General features: G+C 45.1%; 1 protein-coding gene across 1 annotated transcript in view; it reads right to left on the bottom strand.

The window, feature by feature from the left end:
* Positions 1-23,536, bottom strand: part of LOC134618307 (IQ motif and SEC7 domain-containing protein 1-like) — a 105,807-nt gene that overhangs the window by 22,746 nt on the left and 59,525 nt on the right. Inside the window, exons 2-11 of the mRNA XM_063463656.1 lie at positions 10,135-10,303; positions 9,409-9,576; positions 8,615-8,788; positions 8,417-8,512; positions 5,739-6,337; positions 4,131-5,057; positions 2,200-2,358; positions 1,242-1,364; positions 983-1,149; positions 189-328 (exon numbers count right to left, since the gene is read on the bottom strand). Of these exons, the coding sequence (XP_063319726.1) occupies positions 189-328; positions 983-1,149; positions 1,242-1,364; positions 2,200-2,358; positions 4,131-5,057; positions 5,739-6,337; positions 8,417-8,512; positions 8,615-8,788; positions 9,409-9,576; positions 10,135-10,303 (2,722 nt within the window). The remainder of the gene's footprint in view (positions 1-188; positions 329-982; positions 1,150-1,241; positions 1,365-2,199; positions 2,359-4,130; positions 5,058-5,738; positions 6,338-8,416; positions 8,513-8,614; positions 8,789-9,408; positions 9,577-10,134; positions 10,304-23,536) is intronic.

Here is a 23,536-nt window from a genome sequence, read left to right as displayed (position 1 = left end):
GCGTGGATATGGATTTAGCGGGCGGATCACCTGCTAAATCAAAAGCTTTGCTGTTGCTATAAAGTTAAGTTATAAATAAAAACCCATCATGGTGCTATTTTTAAAAGCATCCTCACTTTACTTTTAGCACCTGAAACCTTTGTGGAGTGTAACAGATATTTTCATCTCGGGGTGTACGAGAGTCTTACAGGTTTCTTGCCGACCACCATCCTCTCCACCGCCTGGACCTGGGACACGTGGTCATCGTTTGTCCTAAGCTCCCACTTCTGGATTCTTCCATAGATCGCCACCAGCAGGTCCCGGGGAATGTCTTGACCATTATCGACACCTGTTGGGATCACAGGTCAAATTCTGACATGTATCTTTTGTGCAGGCACAATGTTTACTCCTGTTTTATCATCCAGTGCTTTCCTTTCCTCAGTTCATCCACATCGCTGGCTGCTGTCTGGGACTGTGATCTCAGTGACTGTCTGTGCCATGCTTAGTCAGATTTGTTCCAGCTGTCGTCAGACAAAAATGTGTCATTCTCTAGAAATCTAACGTTAAATATTCTGGCTAAATTGCTGAGTCACAGACAGAAACAGCACAAACACCAGCAAAGTTTCACTCTTAGCTTCAGAGCACACTGCAGTGCTGCGCCGAGTGTTTCACTCTGGATCTCATCAATTAAATGAGATGAAAATGAACAGCAAGCTGCACATTCTCTCCACCTGAGTTGTTTTAGCCACATGCTAACGGTTAAATAATGCTTCAAATGGGTAAAAAATCCTTTAACACGGAGCGGACATTGTCCACACCAGGAGGTCAAGAGGTTTCAGCCTCTTTTCTAAACTGTAGTTTTACCATTTTTTTGTTGCAGGTTTATGAGTGTTTACAGTAATGACGACAGCCTGCAGCATTTCTGCTGCTCTCAGACTCAAACACTGATTTTAACATTTTACAGCCCTGCATCGTTTCAGACTGATTATGCTGCTATACGGACCACGCAGGTTCTTAATGAAGTCCTCGAGCTTCATCTTCCTCTCCGGCTTCACGTTGGGGCTGTACATGTCTGTGTTGAGGAGGATGATGGCAAAGGCCAGGATAAAGATGGTGTCTGGATTCTGGAACTGCCGGATCAGCACCGGGTTACAAACGCAGTATCGCTGACTGCAGAGCGAGAGAAAGGGGAGCATCATAAACTGCACAGACGACTCAGCTCTTTGATATTTGATCAAACCCTCCGCGATGCAGTTTAATACCTGAAGGCCTCCACCAGCCGCTCCACCCGCTGGGCTTCACCCTGAACTTTAATCTGAGCTTGGAACTTCCTCAGAGCGTCGTCCAGATCCATCCCTGAGAAATCCATCTCATCCAGGACACAGCTAAAGAAAGAGACAGAAAACGCTGATCATTACCCACAAACACATTCCTTAAGCCTGGTCTTCACTCCTGACAGCTCAGAGGCCTGCACTGTGAAGCAGGAGTCGGGGTTTAATGTGGTCCCTTCAGGTTTAAGGCTGTGTTTCAATACTATGAAGGTAGTTAATGATTCACTGAGGTACATCACCGCTCATACTGCTGGCCTTACCCGGTCCAGAGCATGGTATGTTTAAGATAAGATATGAAACCACTGCCACCAGTGCCCACCAGTTCTCTGGAAAACAGTGTGAGCATTTCCAGAAGATCCCCCCGAGGTAGCAGGAGGTCCTGAAGAGTTAGAGGTTATCTAAAGTCTCGGTAAATATCAATAAAAAATACAAATCCTCGCATGGATGAATTTATTGGATGGGTGTGAGTCTGAGGAAACGCTGTGATATGATTCAACACAGTGATGCATTACAGGCTTTGTTCATGTTCTCAGTCTGTCATTTCTCTCAGACTGTGAGAGCTGCAGCTGAAACGATCTGTAAAAACAGATTTAAGTCACTGGATACAGAACTTTAATTACAGTCAGATCTTTCTGTGTCTTGATGATTGAGTGCTGTTAATGATAAACACATTCACTGCCAGCTTTCCTCCCTGGCTTTAGATAGACTGCAGCTTTCTTTCTGCTTCACCACCCTGTGAAGGTATGTCTTTCACCCCAGTCAAAGCTAAACTTTCACTGTTTTCAATAATTATCGCTCAGGTAGGATAAGCCTACCTTGTAACCACATAAACGCAGACACCTGTCCACAGTAAAACATTCACTGAAAGGACTTTAATATTTGCACTCACTCAAGGACGTCTTTGTTGAACTGCTGCCGGCTTCCCAGAAACTCTCCGATCATCTGCCTGCTCAGGCCTTTCCTCTCCAGGATGAACCGGGCAATGCCCACTGGCGTGTCTGACACAAACCCCCTCTCGATCAGGTACTGGATCCCCTTCTCCGGCTTCCTGTAGACCAGAGGAAACACGGCCTCTTAAGTTGTTTGCTCTGGGACTGAAATTCTTTTTATTGGTTGTCTTGTTTTAGGTTTGTTCTGTTATCATTTCTGCTCTGTTCTATGCTGCTGAGAAGTCTAATATTTTGGCTTTTTAAAAATTCTGATACATAAAAAAAACTCTAAACTTGGAAACTTAATTTCAGTAAAACATTCAGAGAGTCCAGAGAATTCTCTGTACACATGGAACCAGGTTAAAAACCAACACTGGATGGCAGTGCTCTCTTCAGCCCCTAAGGGAGCACTGCATTACAAAGACAAAATGATGTAGTGGAAATTAGAGCTTGGGCTCAAGAACACTTCTGAAAACCACCATCGGTCATTCACAGATGTTCAGAATCCACCATGCAAAGAAAAAACAAACAGAAATGTTACCACTTTCTCCTTTAAGATGTTTCTTAGTAGCCATTTTGACATAACACAGTCGGGAAACACCAGTGGTAATAATCACAGTAATCTGTGAGTGGATAGAGTATATGTAACACCTGAGTTTTCTTTTACTATTTTAAGTAAATGGTAAAATGGACCGGTTCTTATATTCTCCATTTGAGCACTTTATAAAACATGCCTCATTCACACACATTTATACAAGCACTTTCTTTCTATCTATCTGACATCCGATGACCACATCAGAGAGCATCAGGTTCAGTATGACCAAGGATACTTTGGCATGCAGAACCATCAACCTTCAGATTAGTAGATGAGCTACAGCTACCCGAATGTCAACTCCCCAACAATCAGATGACCCCCTCTTAGCAAGCACTTGGTGGAGGAAAAACTCCCTTTTAACAGGAAGAAACCTCTGATAGAACCAGGCTCAGGGAGGGACCGGCTGGGGTCAGGGGAGGGAGACAGCACAACGCTCTGTGGAAGAGAGCCATCAAATAAACTACGTTAGTTTTTGGGATCATGGAGGCCACATGATCTAACATCTAAAGCTAACATCTGACTTGTTATCAACAACAGTACGTCTACGAAGGCATCATTAATGCTGAATGAAACATTCTAACAACATGACTCACTAACTTCCTCAGAACTTCCTCAGAACTTCCTCAAGACACTCTGAGGAAGTTCCAAGCTCACTATGTGTTAATGGACCTCTCTGCATTGAATCATGCTTGTTATTAAACTCTGTCTCTCTTCCACAGCATGTCTTTATCCTGTCTTCCTTCTCTCACCCCAAACGGTCGCAGCAGATGGCCCCGCCCCTCCCTGAGCCTGGTTCTGTTGGAGGTTTCTTCCTGTTAAAAGGGAGTTTTTCCTTCCCACTGTCACCAAAGTGCTTGCTCATAGGGGGTCATATGATTGTTGGGTTTTTCTCTGTATCTATTATTGTAGGACCTACTGTACAATATAAAGCGCCTTGAGGCGACTGTTGTTGTGATTTGGCGCTGTAGAAATAAAATTGAATTGAATGACACTGCTGCTAACAGTGTGGGTGCTTATCTCTCCACCCCCCTGCTCAGAAATAAGGACACAACCAAGAAGGCTCTGAACTGTTGTCAGACGAAGACACTAAGCAGCCCCGATTGCACACTCGGGCTGGGTTACATATGGTATTCTGTTTGCTGCAGTATGAGCAGACAGTTTCCTCCATGTTGTATTTTTGTGTCTGACATCAGGTGTTACTGATCCTGGACTTATGTCTGGATTCGTTGAACTCACAGGAGGCAGATTATTGCTCTGAGTCTGAGTCTTCTGGATTATGTTTGCAGACGTTCTTACTTGTTGAATAAGTTGAGTCCAATGCGGTACTGCCGCCGCTGCACCACATCATTGTTGAACGCAGGCGAGTCCCAGCTGTGACGGCTCTCCCTCTGATAGGTCTGCTTTCCCAGCGCAGCTCCTCCGATTGGCTCCCGGAGGCTGTCGCGGGACGAGGAGCCGGAGCTGCAGTTGTTGACCGTTGTGTCATCGTTGGAGTTGGTGGTGGTGGAGTTGACGCTCTCGTTGTCTCCGTCAGAGCAGAGCAGGTGGTGGTGGTGGAGGTGGGGGTGGTGAGCGTGGTGCTGCTGCGCCTCCATGCTTTGGAGCGCAGAGGAGGACGAGGACAGCGGTGAGGGCGTCAGCGGCGGCGGCAGGGGGGAGAGAGGTGTGAGGGGCGGTACGGGAGATGGCAGCGGGGAAGAAGGAGGTTCGGGGTAAGCGTGAGGGAGGTGGTGGTGTTGATGGTGCAGGTGGTGGTAGTGGTGCTGGGCGAAGTGGTGAGCGTGCTGCATGTAAGGACTGCCACCGTGTCCGTGGTGCATGTGCATCATGTGATGCTGGGTGTACTGAGGGTGGTGGTCGAGGATGGTGGGGAGGTGGGGGATGGGTGAAGGGTGAGGGTGGGGGTGAGGGTGGGGGTGCTGGAGTGGGTGAGGGAGCGGGTGCGAGGGCAGGGTGCGGGCCGAAGGCATCGGCAGGGGGACGTTGGAGGGGCTGCGAGTCTGTCCCTGCGCCGTGGCGACCGAGCGACCGTTGGGTTTGTGTTTGATGGTTCCCTGCGGAGATTCGGCTTCGCTGCTTCCTCCACCTCCTCCTCCTCGCTCATCTTCTCCGCTTTCACCTTCCACTCCTCCCCCCCTCCTATCCCTCTCCCCACTTCCTCCCCGCTCGACTCCTGACGGCTCCTGTTCGTACACCAGGCGTCCGATAGACCCTCGCTCTGACCTGAAGATGGGAACGATACAATGAATTACGACTGCACATCTTCAAGTCACCTGATTCTAATGGAGCAAAGCGGTAATCATACTGACGGAGGATTAATGGAAAAATACAGGCACAACTTTCAGATGAGCATTTGCCTGAGAATCTGTGGACACTGCATGGTTATATGATAGAAACCTGTCAGTCCCAAGCGAGCCACGCCCTAAACGACGGCCCGCTCTATCATCTGTCTCTAAATGGGACCATGATATACAAAATGAACATTGTGCTGTTATATAAAGTAAAACTAGAGGTTGAGACTATAAACATATTAGTAAAATCACTTCATTAGAAACACAGCAGGGTTCAGGCACTTTAATAAAGTCTCACTTTCATTTAGACCTCCTTTAAAAGGTGAACGCAGCTTCCAGGCTTGACGGTGAATCATACATTAAAGTTCCTGCAGTGTTTCTAATGGTCAGCAGTGACGAGCTGGAAGCTCATCTTTTAAATATGGACTTCATGTGTTCATGTGAAGTATTGACTAATTTCAAACGTCCTGCAGGAATTTTGTGTTTTGACCGTGCATGTGACCTTGTTCTACAGCGCCCCCTGGTGAGGATGCTCGCGTCTGCAGTCTGTTTTCATGCAGATTCTCAACGAGTTCATCCAGAAAGTGAAACGAGACGTTTAAGTGCTGCTGACCTGTCGCTCATGTCCACTGAGCTGTCGCTGGGCGGTTCGATGGTCAGGACGGGGAGATGTCCTCCTCCTCCACCCCTGCCTCTGTACTCGCCCCGACACTCTGTGCAGGGGGTGCTGCTCCTCCGGCTGGTGTTGCTGCCTCCCTCTGTCTCCCTGCTGTCTTCTCTCCCCCCTGCACTTCCTCCTCCCCCTCCTCCCCAGTACTCTGTATCGGAGCTGGAGGCGGGACGGGACAGCGGCGAGGAGGGGAGGCAGCCTTCATCCATGTACAGGGTGACATCACTGAAGGAGGTAGCGGTGCTGTCCTCGTGCATGGAGGCACCTCCTCCTGCCCCCGCCCTCCCCCCTCCTCCCCCCGTCCGGCCCGCAGCACGTCGGGAAGATGTCGTGCTGTTGCGCCACGCACACTGTCTGTAGTCTTCCTCCTCGTCTTCCTCCTCGTCCTCTTCCCCTTCTTCCTCCTCCTCTTCTTCCTCCTCATCGCCCTCCTCCTCGTCCTCATCATCGTCCTCCTCTCCATCTCCTCCCGCTTCCTGCGAGTCTTCACGGCCGGACTGGCAGGTGAGGGAGTCGTCCATGGAGTCTGCCAAGGACTTAACCTGCAGTGCACGAATGTAACGTCACGACACAGAAAAATACAGAGAAAATATAAAGAGAAAAAATATCCCGAGCTGATGATGAGAAGGTCAGAAGAAGAAAATCGCTGCACAACTCCTGTCAGGAGAAAGACGGCTGTGGAAATCTGCACTCATGTTTCTTTCTGTTTTTTTGACCTTTGCTGAGAGACGGCCAAGAATCTGCCGCAGGACGGGAAGAGACTCCCGGGGATCCGCTCTAATCACTTCTGATTCATTTTCATTTAGCTTCAGGAAACTCTGGGACATCCAGCACTTTATAACAGATAAACAAGATATCAGCTGAGTTAGACTGATTTCTTTGTTAGTTTTTAATATAATATACATCTGTGTGTGTGTCATTTGCATAAAAAAGGATAAAATCATGTTTGCAAATGACATGAGTACTCGGAGGCACAAAAATAGAAAATGGAAGATGAGACAGGAAAGGGGCAAAAACAGAAAATTGTAGATATTTCTGGTTAGGAAAGGATTAAAATGATTACTTTTCTGCTTATCAGGAAAAGAATGACTCCACCAATCCTCACACTGAGTGCCTCGCCTACTCGGATATTTATTTGTTCGGTTTTAGGCTCAAGGTAACAGTTCCTGCACAATCCAGTGGGCTTTTAATTTGAAACAGCTACGCATACAAATATGTTAAGGTCTGCCTATTAGCATTTTCTAAAACTTTGAAACACATCTCCTGTCTCAGAGGATGGAGATTCCTCAGCATCCATTGGTCCCAATCAATGAACATTTACTTCAAACCTGCACTTCAGTGACTGTTTCTCTGAAATGTCATTTAAAGTGTTAATTGCTGCCCTGACAGCTGGGACAGCAGCTGCTAACAGTCCTCTAGTTGAAAGCTTGTTTGTGGGGTTCCACAGGGATCATTGTCTGGGCCAATTAATTTTCCAATAATCGCGACTCTTTTAAGACCCTCCAACATTTAGCAGAGATTTTCTCCCTTTTAAACTCAGAATATTCAAACACTTCTAGAGGTTAACTGCTTAAAATAAAGCTTCCCCCAGATTCCTATTGTATTTACTGGCAACCTCTGATTTAGTAGCTTTATAAACCAAACTGAGCAGTTTTGTTTCAGCTTTGGAGAATCTCAAAGACTCAAAGACTTTCCAAATTGTTAATAATCTGGATAGTATTATGTGTGAACTAAAAAATGTACAGACTATGACAAAATGAGTTTATTTTCATTGATCAGCAGCAAGTCTGAGATTACTTTTGAAACTTTACATATTACTTTTAAAAGGTCAGATGGTCCTGAGCTATAACTCAGACCTTTTGAGGACTTAAAAAGAAGCAACTGGACTTCTTTAGGTTCATGAAGGTGTTTTACTCTAAAACTTCTCCAAGCAGACACACCTATGGCATCAATTTCAAAATCCTACGTCACCTCGTTTTCAAGTTATTTCATTCACAAGATTTTCAGAAGATTTGACCTCTGAACTCTGACCTTTAGGTCAAGGTTACTAAGATTTGAACTCGTCTAAGAGTTTTAGTAGCTACACCTATGGCATCAATTTGAAGATTCTACGTTGCCTCGTTTTCAAGTTATCGCACAATCTTAGATGTCCCCACGCTCTGTCCACGCAGCCCCCACGCTCTGTCCACGCAGCTCCCGCCCGTCCATCCGCCCATCCTTGCAGCTTGGTGGGGTAACAACAATACCCCCACATCCTTTTTTGCCTGAGGAATAATAATTACTATGTATTAACAAACTCTTTTATGAATTAATTATAATTATATTCATTTATTGTAATAATGCTGTGCATTCAAATTACAGGACCTAACGCAGCACCAAGGACATTTAGCCAAAGGGCAGTTTGTGCATACACGCAGAGCTAGAATCAAACTAAACAGGGGTACACACTTACTAACTTCATTTGTCCAGAAACACGATGCTGCCTTCACTGATTTTTGGAGGACAGGTTGAGACGTTCACAGACTGGTTCTGGCCACCAGGCCACGTTTTGCACATGTGTACTTCAGACCGTGTTCCTTAAATATTTTTGACGACTGTTGAAGATGCTCAAACATCTCTACCTGCTTAGAGAAGGAGTCGTCCACATCTCCTGCGTCCTCTGAACCTTGCTGACCTGGTGGTCCCTGACCCTGTGGTTGACGCTCATCAAATGAGTACTGCAGCCACCGAAGAAACAACGCATCATTAGAACAAAGCGAGCAGAAGCTGGTGTGTTTCATTATGTGCTTTTTTACAAGTGTGTGTGAGAGTGTGTGTACCTGCATCCTCATGTTGGACAGGATGATGCGGCGGGTCATCCTGCTCTCTGAGGCGGAGCTGCGAAGCCTCTCAAAGTTCTTGTTCATGCGATACTGCCTGAACGCCGTCTGGATCGTCTTCGCTGCCCGCCGGGACACAAACGGGCCCCCGTACTTCCTCTCCAGCATCTCCACCTATCAGGCCGTACGATCACGCAACCAATCAGAGAGGGAAGAGCAGAAACGATCTTTGCATTTACAGGAAACAGAAAACAAAACAGTAGAAACTTTCAGCGAACCTTTGTGATGTTGCGCATTACGATGTGTGTAGTTTTGTGTTTTTAGTGAGTAAACCGAAAATTATTACACCGCTCGGCACATCTGACGGTTCCTAAACTGCAGTGGAAACAAAAGGAGCACGGACCAATAAGGAGGTTTTTTAAATGACGCCTCGTGCCTCCAAAGGCAACTCTGCTTCTTAGCTGCTAACATTTTTAACTCTATACCTTTACTTTTGCTTCATTTTAAAGTAAATACATATTCTTTCACTAATTTTTCTCTTCCCTATGTAAACCTCCTTATTGGTCCATGCTCCATGTTGCTGTGTACCTCTGCCTCTGTGTGCATCATGGATAAAAGGAAGGGCATTTCCTGATGCAGAAAATAAAGGTGTCCTGATGTGTCCTCTACCCTGCGGGTGATTGAAAAGGCTGCTTTGTAATGGAGGCGATTACATGGAAAGCCTCTCACAGGAACCGCTCCAGTGGTGTTTTTAGAGGTGTTACTTATGAGGCCGACTTGTTGTGGCATTGTACCTTCTTGTCCTGGAGGTCTGTAGAGAGCTCATAGCTGTCAGATAGAGCCTTGCAGCGTTTGCTCTCCTCCTCCTCTTGCTTGCGGAGCGCCAGGCTGGCCGGCTGGTGTCGGCTGCGCTGAGCCCAGGCGAGACTCGCTGGGCTGGGGGGCGAGATGGGTGAGCTTCCCTGGAAGAGGACATGATGAGAAGACATGTAATCAGATTTGATTTACTTCTGCTTTTATTTATTCAGGGTGACTTAGTGTTCCTGCTGGAGACAGTACACATAATCCACTGATACAGGTTTTACTGTCAGACTGTTAATTTGGTCAAAAAAAAAAGTAAATAGTTTAGTTTAATTAGCTCTCAGCCGAACGTTGGATTAAAAAAGAGATCAATGTGTGTCATTTATTCGTTGGCATAATTTGATCCACGGTTTGAGCTCTGAGTCTCTGGACCTCTGTTATACAGCAACATCTGTTCCCCTGCCCTGGTGACCCACGAGATAACGCTGCTGTTTCAACCATGTTTGCTGGTTTAGATCAACTTTGTGTTCATTTGAAGCGATCCCTTCCACCTTAAATGTCCCACTACAGCAGAACGGGGCCACCAAGCTCTTCACAGAGGGGATTAGGATTTTTAAAAATGTGGCTGAAGGCGACACTTCCTTTCATAAACTTCAGAATAAACTTCAGACACCTTTAGTAGCTGCAGATAGACGGTGCATGTGTTTTAGGGTCGGTACCTGTGTATGTGTGTGGGAGGCTCCCAGGGGCCCACTGGAGGAGGGAGAGCCGTAGGGGTCACAGGGGCTGGAGAGGGGGCTGTTGCTATAGCGATGGAAGGGAGGTGGATGGCCAAAGGATGAATCAGAAAAGGTGAGTGCCTCTGGACACTGAGAGTCGCCCTCCACACTGCGAGGAAAGAGACAAAAACATGAGGAGAACGAGAGGATGGGTTATCCATCTGCAGATGCTGCTGATTTCAGGTGAAATCACGCTGAAATAACGAAACAGAAGGTGGGAGAGAAGCTGTGGGATGCAGAGAAGGAGGAGGAAACTTGATCCAAACAACTGAGAACAGAATCAGGACGGCAAGAAGGCGGAAGAATGGACTTAAAGAAAAGGAAAAGAAGAAAGGAAATCTGTGGGACAGATGGTGAGGTGGGGAGGAAGAGAAGGGAAAGGAAGGATTATTAAGGAAAGGAGGTTAAAGAGCAAACTGGAAGAAAGGGAAAAGAGAAAGATGAATAGATTCAGATAAAATAGCTGCACACTGACTAAACCGGACAAACTAACAGAACAAACCACACTTTACCAGAGTGTCAAACCTGACTAACTGGACCAAACCAGAGTAAACTGGCCTAATCCTGACTGCAACGAATTTGTTCAAATCGACCATAATCAGATAAATCTCTGCCTCCATCTCACTCCATCACACCAACACTCTGCAGGTCCTTTTTCACTATATCCATGAATCTTCTCTCAGATCTTCCTGTTTTCCTCCTGCCCGGCAGCTCCAACCTCCAAAAATCAAACCACAAAACTGGACCTTACATAAAAACAAACTAAACACATCAAAAGGGTCAAATTAAACCCTTTGAACAGAGTAAATCAGCTGGATCAGCAAGACTAAGTCAGATAAATACAAACTGAATGAAAAAGACCAAAACTGTAGCAAACTCCAATAAAACAAACCACAAAAGAATGTTACTGACATTTATTAAATGGCCTAATCACAACTACAAACCAAACACAGTGGAACAAAAGTTCAACTGCACCTAACTGGGTCTAAGCTTGAAGAAACCCAACAAAACCATCCATCCATCCATCCATCCATCCGTCCATCCATCCATCCATCCATCCATCCATCCATCCATCCATCCGTCCATCCATCCATCCGTCCATCCGTCCATCCATCCATCCATCCATCCGTCCATCCGTCCATCCGTCCATCCGTCCATCCGTCCATCCATCCATCCGTCCATCCGTCCATCCATCCATCCATCCATCCGTCCATCCATCCATCCGTCCATCCGTCCATCCATCCATCCGTCCATCCGTCCATCCATCCATCTGTCTTCTTCCACTTATCCAGCTGACAGGCTCCAGACTAAACAGAACTAAATCAAACAAAAGGAATGAATCGGACCAGTTAAACAAAGCCAATAGGAATTTGGCTTAACCCAGAATAAAACGGACTAAAACCGGAAAAGTGGAATAAAAGAGCAGCTGGTGCTAATCTGGCCTAAGTGGAACAACCCAATCTAAACAAATCACAGATTCAGATAAAGTGGACCAAATCAAACCAAATGGGATGTTCAGACCAACATATGGAAAGCTAGAAAAAAAAAAAAAGACTTAATCCAGAGTAAAACCAAATAAAACGCTCTTCTTTTCTGTCTCATCTTTGTAATCATGTAACTGGTTGAAGGAGACGCTACTCTTCCTCAGCCTGGTTCTGCCAGAGGCCCACTCCCCATTCAGAGGGAGTTCTTTCTCCCCACTGACACCAAATGATTGGGTGTTGACTGATTGGGATTCTCTTTCATGTTTTATGGATTTAGCTGCACACTCACATTGAAATCACTTTTAATTGGCCAAATCAAAACAACGTGGAACAATTGGACCAAAGCAGAATAAACAGAAAAATGGACAAAACAAAACCACTTTTCCTGAACTGTCATGAACTGGATTAATCCAGATGAAACTGGACAAAATGTATTACACCATCATACTGTGGTCACCTAGCAGCTCACAGTGTTTACTGGCTCAACAGAGAGACGTCTCGGACGGACTGATGCAGATTACTGCTAAGAGAAACGCTGCGACACACAGAAGATCAATCAACTTATTGATAAATAAAGGAGACGAAGAGAGAGGAGAAAAGAGGAGCAATCTGTGCGACGGGCGTGTGTTTCATCATCAAAGAGGCTCTTCAGTGTTAATCTAAGACACCCGTGAAGCTGGCACAGAAGCTAACGTGGGCAGTGCCAAGCTAGCACACACACACACACACACACACACACACACACACACACACACACACACACACACACACACACACAGAGTCACATGAGGGTGACTCATGGCAACAGCAGTGTGAGTGTGTGTGTATATGTGTGTGTGTGTGGGTGTACAGTATATGTGAATGTGGGTGTGCAGTGCGTGTTTGCGAGAAGCACAGCGTGAGTGTGTGGGAGACAATGTGTGTGTCTGTGTGTTTGCACAGCTAGCTTTATGAGGACCGAAGTGAGTTTAAGACCTTGGGAAAAAGGACATTTCTTTCAAAGTGAGGACGTTCAAATCAGTCCTCCCTTCAGGACAGTTTGACGGTTCAGATCACAGACTGTGTGAAACGTGTGGTCACAGCGGAGTCACCCACTGATTTCTGAAATCTCATTTTGCAAACTCCACTTTAGCTTGTTGGCTGTTTTCATCCTGATTTTACTGAAAACAGAGGCGACAGTCTTTGGATGGAGGGTAGAGTGGAGAAAAGGGAGAACACCAGCAAGCCTGGTTAGCAAACTGCATCGATGCATTGCAAAGACACAGACACCTGCTAAATAACATCTAGATAAGCATGCAATTACCCTCACAACAAGTCATTTTGAAGCCATATTATTTGTCAGAACAGAGTCTAATTAAGTGGCTCAAATTAGCGGAGCTGAAAGTTGTTATAAAGACGGAAATTAGCTATAGACACCACAACATGTTGCAGTGTATCAGGCTGTAAACGTGTTTATTTCTGCTGTTTTTTAACGTCCGAGTCTCATGTTTGAAGCCAGATTCAAGCGGACGTTAGAGGAACTGCAATTTTTGACATTGGGATTATGTGAGCGATGGTCCCCACGCAAACGGCGACTAGCCTGCCACTGAAGTCCACCGAAGCAACTTGAGACAGCTTTCACTTTGTGCATCTGACTCAAAGTAGCGTCCATAGTTATTAAACTATGTCTGCAGCTGAAATACTGAGGCCAGTGTGTGGCAAGGAAAACGTGTCTGATTCGTATTAACAAGCCAAAAGTGCAGCAAGAAAAAACACCAAGCATCACACCACTACTAGTCCTGACTATACGCGCAAGGCAGGTGGGTCCACTGATGTACGCCACAGTCAACAACAGGCGTGCAGCCTCATCAGACCACACTGCTTTGTTTAGCTCAGGTGAGCCTATGCATCATATATCTGCTTCCACCTGTGCAGGGCACGCTAAGAGATGGGCAGAGATGCTTTTCTGCTCTGCACTCTTATAAAGAGTGACGATCAGCCAGTACTCAGAGATCCTGACGTCTTATTTTTTCCCCATTCTGACGTTTGTGGACATTCACCGAAGCTCCTGGCATGTATCTGCATCACTTCATGCACAAAGCCACATGTTTGGATTAGAGATGGCACGATACCACTTTTTTATGTCCGATACCGATACCGATATCATAAATTTGGATATCTGCCGATACCGATATGAATCCGATATAGTGTGTTTTTTAATCAATAAAACTGTTTTTTTAATATATTGCTGCATTTTGTATAAGTTAATATTCAAGTTTCAATAAACAACAACACTAAAGCTATTCTGTTATACCTGTATGTAAAAAATACACTGCACCCAAAATATTTCATAGTTCAGCAACACTGATCAATCTAATAAACTTAAACCCACTCCATCCTTCCTACTCTGGTATTTTAAAGAGTACTTAGCAGAAATATTAAGCAACCTAACTAATAGGGTTGCAAACTCCCAGCAAAAAAAAATAGGAAAACACCCCCCACCCTCCACCTCATGATGCTTAATCGATGTAATCAACTTTAATTTGATGCAGTGTGGGGAAAAAAATGCACAGAAATCAATTATTTTTCAAGAATAATTAAATAGATTCAACATCTTTCTTCAACAGAATTGCAGACTGCACAGATGGTATCTTCCCAAAGGAAAAAGTAGTATAGCTTAATAGGGTATATTAGACTTAACAGTTACTATATACAGTAATGGACTTCTATATATTTTACATAAGATTAAAACTTGGGGTGTAAGATTCAGATAATTATTTATTAAAAACTAGACACTTTAAATGAGAATAAGAAAGAAAAGTATGTCTTTGTGCCCCCTTTTCCCTGTTCATGCCCTATTGGCCCCCCTGGCTAAACTTTGCTAGATCCGCCCCTGCACAGTTACCAGCCGTCAGCTACGTAGAAAAGGATCCTGGTCTAGAAAGTAATATTAAATAAATTCTAACAACAGCTTATGAAGCTTAAACGTGCTGCTGTTGTTCAGCCGCTGGTTTCCTCTTTCTGGTGCAAAGTGGGCCAAAAACAAAGAAGAGAGACGGACTCGCGACAGAAAAGCCGATCAGCTGATCATTAAGCAGTTTCACAATTGAAGTAGCAGCAAGAAGAGGTACTTGCTCCATATATCGGTTGTTAAGCTTAACGCGGGAATGCTTCACAAACATTCAGAGATGAACTTACACACTTCCTTTACTTCTCTCTGGGATAACTTCATCGGAGATGAAATGCTGGTTCGGTAGCGAGGCTACAAATAAACACAGCCCTCTATCAGGTGAGGCATACTGCTCCGACGTGCTACGGTTATGAGCCGAGTTACGCCGTGTCGCAGGTTTTGTGAGATGCTTTATGATATTTAATGGATCGGATTACATTTTTTATTTCTCTCCGATATCCGATCCAGTAATTTACGTCAGTATCGGACCGATACCGATACGTAATATCGGATCGGTCCATCTCTAGTTTGGATATGACCGAATAACTCAAGACAGTTTATTTATGAGCACATTTAAGAACAAGTGTTGACCAAAGTGCTGCAGAACAGAACAAAAGAAATGAAAGAAAAATGAAATGTCAAGATTTAAAGATGCGAGTGTTAATTGGGCAGACTGTTCTGAAGTTTAAGGGAAGCTGCAGCAAAGATCTGATCTCCTCCATGTTTTCATCTGTGAAACTAGAAGTGTCTGCTCAGCTGACCTCAGTGAACTTTGGGGAATGTGCATTTTTAAAAGGTCAGAAAGGTAAGAAGGCGCTAACACATTTAAAGACTTAAAAACCAACAATTGGAGATAAAGTATCGAATTTCAGGAGCGGGACCACGCCGCCAAACACGCTCTTTCCGGTTCTCATCTACAAGCTGTTCATTCTCGTTTACGTGACAGATTTGTGAGTCAGATGCATAACAAGGAAATTAAATTCCATATTTTTGGAAAATTGAAATCAGGAGCATAGAAAGAGAAAAGAGGTCATGAGAGTGGAGCAGGTGATGATGGAAATCCACCCAACGTGACAGAAAAACCTCTGCCTGTGAAACACACACACCTCTAACACACATCTCTGCAGTGTACCGACCAGGAAACACGATCCACTGTATCGAATGCAGCAGCTGAAACCATGAAAATGGTTGAATCTCCAATTACTAAAAGATCATCAAAAGCCTTTCAAAGTGCTGATTCTGTGCTGTGAAACCAGACTGAAATATTTCTGTCTGATATTCGTTTCAGGTATTTATTTCCATCGGGGCCTGGAGATGGTGGAAAACAACTTTCTCCAGTATCGTAGACAGAAAGGGCAGTTTAGGGATCGGCCTAAAGCTTCTTTGACAGACGGCAGAATGATGGCATGTTTAAAACTCAGCAGTTCCTGTCAGGAGACAGGTGTTAGTAATGGACAACACACCAGCCCGACAGTGTCCAAGACCTCGTTTTACAGATGGGACATCTAGGGAGCACATAGCAGGCTTCAAATGACCGATTACTTCAGAAAACGTCTCAAAGTGGTCAAAATCAGCAGAAATATTTGGGGAACAGAGAGATCACAGGCAGGGGGAGTGATGTGAGACCTTATACCTGCAACGTTATCACCTATAACTGCTGATAAGTTTATTAGAGATAAGGCCAGAAAAATACTTCTGCTCTTCTGCATCTTTGTAATTAAACATGTTAAACTTTAACATATCGAAGGAGATCTGAAGTTGACCCGTTAGCTCTCCAACCAATAAGCAGGTGTACAGGTGTTCCTCTGCTCTCCTCAGCCAGCTGAGGATGAGCCAGATGTAGGTGAGGAGAGGTGTGTTTGATTTATATCCCAGCTGTGCGCTGAGCCCCGCGCCTCCTTTGGCAGGCTGCTACACTTTACTGAGGTCAGACAGTAAACTTCCGGTGACCCTGACATTATAAACCATCACATCTGCACCAGATTCTACTTTGCAAACTTCTACCTCTGGAAATTTCTCCTTCCAACTCTTAAGTGGGAAAAACTGGTTTGTAATTCACAGCTCTACTGGAACATGTGTCTGAGCGAGTGAAGAAATGAAATATTTGAACTGGATGTTTTTGCATTTAACATCTTTAATGACAACTGCAGAAATCAGAAGGAAACCATCTGCTTTAAATAGTTTTCAACATTCATGTGTTGGTAGGATTTTCCTGCATTTATCCATCTGCGTTGTTCTGGTGTGTTTGTCTGCATTCTCTTAAAAATAATGAAGTTAACGGCTCTCATCTTGTGCGTGTGTTCAAAGCCGCCTCCCCAAAATGCATTTGCTTAGCAACACGACCCGATTACACAATTTTCCTTCTATCGAACTACGCCACCAGCTGTGCCACTACAGAAGGATGCCTCCATGCACAACCAGCGGCTGACGCCTGCGACAGTGACAGGATGTAAATCCCGATGATTCTCCCACGCTTCAGAGCTGGAGGGTTTATTAGCAGCACGCTCCTTCTGGTCGGGGGAAGTCGCCGCTGGAAAACAAACATTTCCTGCATGAAACTGCTCAGAGCAAGGTTGGACATCAAAATGAATAAAAGCACTACAGGCCGGACATAAAATACATACATCTGAATTTAGGGGTGAGCTGGAACTTTGTTCGTTATGGAGCATTTAAGATTTTGCCTATATTGTGATTATGAATACTTCCTAGAACTTCTTCCTCCCACCCCTCCCTCCAGGGACTCCCCAGATAATGTTGTTATCTAACATTATGTCTTTGCATCGTCTCCTCCTGCGCAGCAAACAGCACAGATTACATGAAAGACTCCAACATAATTGACTGCAGCCTGGCTCTGCGAGTCGTGCACGGAGGCTGTTTGCAGGCTTGTGGTAAATCCCGCTGTACAGACGAGGAGGTGGGTGGTGGGGGGGGTCTGAGCTGTATTTCTGCATACTTTGTCCTGTTAAAGTATAAGATGGACCTGATACTGGTGGATGTGAGCCGTTCAGTATTAAGACACTAAAAAATGAATAAATAAAAATACTGCAGCGTTTTTTCTCCAGTGTTGTTAAGCTTGACTTGCAGAAAAAAGCTATCGCAGAGAATTTCATAGATTTTTCCGAGTATGAGATTCAGGACCGTGAAGTTACATATGCATAATGTAAAAGACAGCAGAGTGAGGCATCCTGCTGGCCTATTGGCTAAAAGTGTCTGATGAACTTCACCTTTGATAAACTTTCAGCTGTGTTTGTGATGTTGGTGCATTTTGAATTATCTGACAAGTAATATGACTTCCTTGATAAAGACTGTCCAAGGTGTGGGTGAATTTCTAGCATCACATTCGTGTGTTTCTTAGCACTAATTAACAGATCGGTGTGCATGTGGGATGCACCCAGTCTGTGGATGCTGTTTATGGATGCTGCTCACTGAGCACGCCGCCTCTAAAAACCAACATGGTAACGGCCAAAACACTGAAGCCGAGGCGTCACAGTGGGACTTTATGAACCAATGGGGAACATCGATCTCTGACACACAGCTTAGAGCTCTCTACTTTCTGTTTTAAATGCATAAAATACCACAAACATGACTGGACTCCTTTATAAAAACAACCCAGCAGTCTGCACTGTAGAATGATCCTGCAAAAACCTGCCTGTACAACCACAACAACACGTCACACTGTAGAATTATATCAGACTGAGAGCAGCACAGCACATATAAACCTGCTGCAGCACATAAACACAGCAACACTCACATGTAAACCTTGGCTCTGCGCAGCAGCTTGTTTTTCCTGAGAAACCACATGAGTCCGGGGGAGAGGACACACACACACACACACACACACACACACACACACACACACACACACACGCTACGCAGTACAGCTGCTCATATTTACCATAGTTTCTGATAAATATCTGGTATTCCTTTCGAATTTTTCATCCACACACAGAAGACCTCACACGCTGTTTCTGTTTGGTATCCTGCATTCATAGCCAGGGGCAGTAACTAACAACACACACGCACACCAACACACACACACACACACACACACACACACACACACACACACACACACACACACACACACACGCAAAAACTAAGTTGACTGGAAGCAAACTCCTGTGCCTGCACACACACATAGATGATGATTAGAAATCTGATTTATGCAGGTTACAGTGTCAAAGCAATGACTGCACTTCCTGCACAAGCCCACACTGATACACCCGAGCTTGGGCACACTCGCTTGTAATTAATAACACACACTGCGTCTCTCTCAACTGCTGTCCTCCCACGACTAACAGTCGCCTCCACCAACGAGCCAAACAGACGCAGAATATAAAGACAATCAGTCAGTTAGGCAGGCAGCTTCCCACAGGAGCAGGAGTCCTGAAATATTCACGTCACAAAGTTGATCCTGGGCTGCACCTCCAATCAAAGACAATTTAATACCCTCATTTTATGAACTTCAATTTAATGCTTAATTACTTGCATGCAGACATCACAGTTAGCTTACTCTAACACTGAAGAAGACTCCATCCATCCATCCATCCATCCATCCATTTTCTGCTGCTTATTTGGGTTTGGTTGCAGTGGCAGCAGTCTAAACAGAGAACCTTCCACTCCCTGTCCACCTCTTCCAGCTCATCTGAGGGGGCACTGACGCATTCCCAAGCCAGCTCAAAGATATAACTTCTCCAGTGTGTCCTGGGTCTGCCTCTGGGCCTCCTTCCAGCAGGACATGCTTGAAACACCTCACCCAGGAGGTGTCCAGGAGGCATCCTAGTCAGATGCCTTAACTACCTCTGGATCCTTTCGGAGTGGAGGAGGAGCAGTTCGGCTCCAAGTCCCTCCTGAATGACTGAGATCCTCACCTTAGCTCTAAGGGAGAGCCCAGTTACTCTTCGATAAAGCTTATTTCTGCCACTCGTGAGTACAGCACTACTTCCCCCTCCTTAGGGTTCGCCAGAATCACTTCGAGACAGACCGAAAGCTTTGTTTCATGGTCGCACTAAACTCCTCCCACGCCCAAGTTTTTCTTAAGCTACTCCCAGAACCCCTCTCCACCCGGCTGCAGGTACCCGTCAGCTGTCCTCGTCTGATCCAGAACTTGGTTTTTATTGGAGAACAGCTTCTTTTTCTTTATCTGTTGACATAAAATCTCAGAGGAAGGGTGCGGTAAAGACTCCCTAAAGATTTCAGTCCCTACGGGTTCAGTCTGGAAGATAAATAACCCGTACACAACTTTGCATCTGTTCAAAGTTCAGTTTTTGCTAAATTAGAGCCGCCTTCTTTTTCTTTCAAGAGCTTCCTTTAGCGGTCCCCACAGCCAATGATCTGCCTCCATCTCACCCAATCACCAGCATCCTCTTATGTCACACCAACTGAGTGCCAAGAGTGCAGTGCAGTTGACAAGCTGATGGTACAATAAGGTAGACTCAAACGTTTACAGTGAGTTTTGTCGCTCAGCTAAGCAGATTTAGCTTTGACACACACACACACACACACACACACACACACACACACACACACACACACACACACACACACACACACACACACACAAGGATTAAATCACACTACACACCAAAATACCCCATCTCATGTCAGACACCCCACCCCCCCACTGCTGCTGGGTGTTATGATGAGGTGGAGGTCAGGACAATGATAATGATGACAAATATGACAGCTGTCATTGTTATTGGCTGCTCTCTTTGTCACTGTCACACACGCACAAACACGTGGTTTTTGCACTAATAACTACAATTTTTAATTCACAACAATATTTTTTTCTTGTTGCAACACTCGTTCCTTCACATCTCAGCTTTTTAAAATATAAAAGTAAGAGGAGCTGAGATTTTGAATCGTAGGCCGAGTGACCACACGAACCCGGCAGGCTGCGGTGTAAACAACAGCTACGACAAACAGGAAGTGAGGGTGCAGCAGGGTGACACAACAGGCAGCGACTCCCAGTGAGACGAGGTCGGTGTCACGGTCTGACACCCGCACATGAAAGAGCAGGAAGAGAAGCAGGGTGAAGAATGACCACATGATTCACTGACCTGACTGTCTCACTGACTCACTGACTGCTTTCAAACCGACAGACCAACAAATGCTTTCCTGCTCCAGAGCGGCGTGAAATATCACAGAGACCAAAGGAAGAAAAACAAACGAATACAAGAAACATTTCATATTTAAGTTTTTGAATGATGAAAATCACTGGGTATATTAAGGTGACGGTGGGTCCCTCCTTGTGTCTCAAAATCCTTACTTTTCCTCTTGCGCCCTTTATTTACCAAAAAAGTGAAATAATCCTTCCTGTAATGAACACTGCAGCCTTCAGGTGGCACCACCAAGGGCGTTGGAGCCAAATTAATGTAAAGTAAATTAACAGTTGTGTAACAATGTCTTTGCATGAGAGGGGCATTTTATTTGGCTACTCTTTACTCCGCTGTAAGTGTCCCCTGTGGGCTTCTGTAGCCTCCAGCTACAGCGCTGCAGATGCTGTGGTTCATAACAGGCTGAGCAAGTGGAAGTAACTGATTTATAAAGCTCAGAACATGGAGCCACAGGGGAACACACACACACACACACACACACACACACACACACACACACACACACACACACACACACACACACACACACACACACACGTGCAGCTTTGTCAAACCTCCTCACACAGGAGGAGGTCAGTGTATCACTCTGCTGTAATTAATAATGTTCTGTGATTAACTGTTGAGCTCAGTAATTACACACACGCACACATCAGGGCAACACCTGCTCATTGTGTGTGTGTCGGTGTGTAACTATCAGCCATGTTGTAGGGACATAAATCTGTGTACACACTCACACTGTGGGAACCCGCCTACCTGTGCTCGTAATCTAAACCTAAGGTTGAGCCGAGGTTGAGTTCAGATTAAGGTTACGGTTAGAAACACGTGACAAACTGTTGTCAGCGCAGCGTCGCTTAAACTTGCTGATGTGACACGAACTAAGAACAGAACGACCTCTTTATCATGTTAAGATGCGTGCGAACTTCACTTCTTCACACTTACATATGTGACCACATGTAAACAGCTAACATAGATTCTTTGTATGACCAACATGGGTGACTCCTCGGCGCCCCCTGCTGACCGGCTATAAACAAATCAATAGGAAAACGAGCACTCTGCTCACTTAATGTGTGACCTCAGGAACACTTTCCTGTTGAGTTTGTGATCTCAGACACTCGTTTTTTAAATGTCTTATTGAATGAAACATGACATTAAATCATGGTCCATTAGAGACAAAACAGATGAAAAAGGAAGACGAGGATTTTGAGCCGGACCGCCTCCGGCAGCTCAGACAGTCTATATATTAGAAGGTCGGTGGATCGATCCCTGACTCCTCGAGTCCAGATGCGGATGTATCCATCGGTCAAGTTAGAAACCCGAGTTGCCCGGATGCATCCATTCAAGTGCAAGTGTGTGTGCACAAGACACTGGGTAACACATATGTGTCTCCTTCACAGTGGTTCTGTGTTGTTCCCATGCAAACATAGTGAGCATTTAGAAAGTACTTATTAAGTAATGTCTTGATGCATGCTCAATCATCCAGGTCAGGAAATCTCAAAATGTTTTCAGTGGGACAAAAGTTTCGTCATTCATCCAAGTGACTTCTTCAGTCTCCGTCAGAGACCAGTGCTGAAACCACCAGAACAGAGTGTCTGACTTGCTCTAACTATCGTTATGCTACAGTCACAGTAGGAAAACACTGGTTGGAGACTGCAGCATGACCGGTATTATTGCTACTGTGCACAATGAACGTGCTTCTCATTGGTTTCCATGGAAACACGAAACAAGTTTTTAAAGGGACTTTTGTGCATCAAGCCGATAAAAGGCTGTTGGAGTTCACCTGCGTCAGTTTGGGATTCAATACGGTGAAGTTGACAAATGTGTGCAGTCTGTTCGTTATAACACGGCAATTAACTGTGATAAATGTGCAAAAATCACAAATCTGTTGCTGACAGCATCCAGAGAAACTTACACTAACTACTCTTTTTAGAGTCTGCAGGGCAGCGATTTCACTGCAGCATGACACTCCACAATCTTGTTGTTATGCAGGAATTGGTCCAAACTGACTGTGTTCATGAATAGATATAAAAAGATAAACAGATATCTAACAATCCATCTGTGACAGAGAGGTTGCCTCCCACCAGGCAGGCTTTGAAATCGCCTTGCAATCGTCGGTGGTTGCCCAGAGGTTGAGGGTCTTGCACACTCAGGCATGGTTGCCACAACTACTTGCATTCAGTCAACAAATGTGGAAAAACTCCATGCAATCATCAGGCAACCACTGAGAAATCTTAGTGGGAAGAAGGTTTTCTGTGGTATTTTTATTTTAGCGCGACTGAGCCATAACGTGGAGTTTTTCCTCCTCTGTGTCATATCAACAGGCAGAGACCAACATCTGTGCAGGTGTTTGAACTGAAGGACTCGACGAATCCTACCCCTGACCAACATTTTCATCTAACAGCCATTAAAACACCGCAGCGACTCCAGAACTTAAAATATCACTGTATAACATCCCTGTTGCTATGTCAACATTTGTTCCAACATAATGACTGTGTCTAAGAGAAAAGGGAAGGCAGTGAAAGCAATGTGATAATGAGAAACTCAAAGCAGAATAATAATAAAGGGGCTAATGGCATCTAGAGAAAGACAGTGAAATGATTTCTACTTGCACCGCTTTGCACGTGGACACTGTGCAGATGGCCAAAAGTGTGTGCACATTCTTAACACTTCATTAAAAACCTGATTCACAGCGATGGGGTGATGGGAGGGGATGTCTGAGGCCATATTGCGTGAGGGACGGGAACCAGCAACCTCCCTGCTCGTCTGCCCGTAGGCTCGCGGCGCTCTACATTAGCACACTGAGCGAGTCTCCGGGA

Source organism: Pelmatolapia mariae, linkage group LG20 (assembly GCF_036321145.2).
Source record: "Pelmatolapia mariae isolate MD_Pm_ZW linkage group LG20, Pm_UMD_F_2, whole genome shotgun sequence".
In the NCBI taxonomy this organism is placed as follows: Eukaryota; Metazoa; Chordata; class Actinopteri; order Cichliformes; family Cichlidae; genus Pelmatolapia; species Pelmatolapia mariae.
The sequence above is the reverse complement of the archived record's forward strand: the minus strand, read 5'-3'. Positions and strand labels throughout refer to the sequence as shown.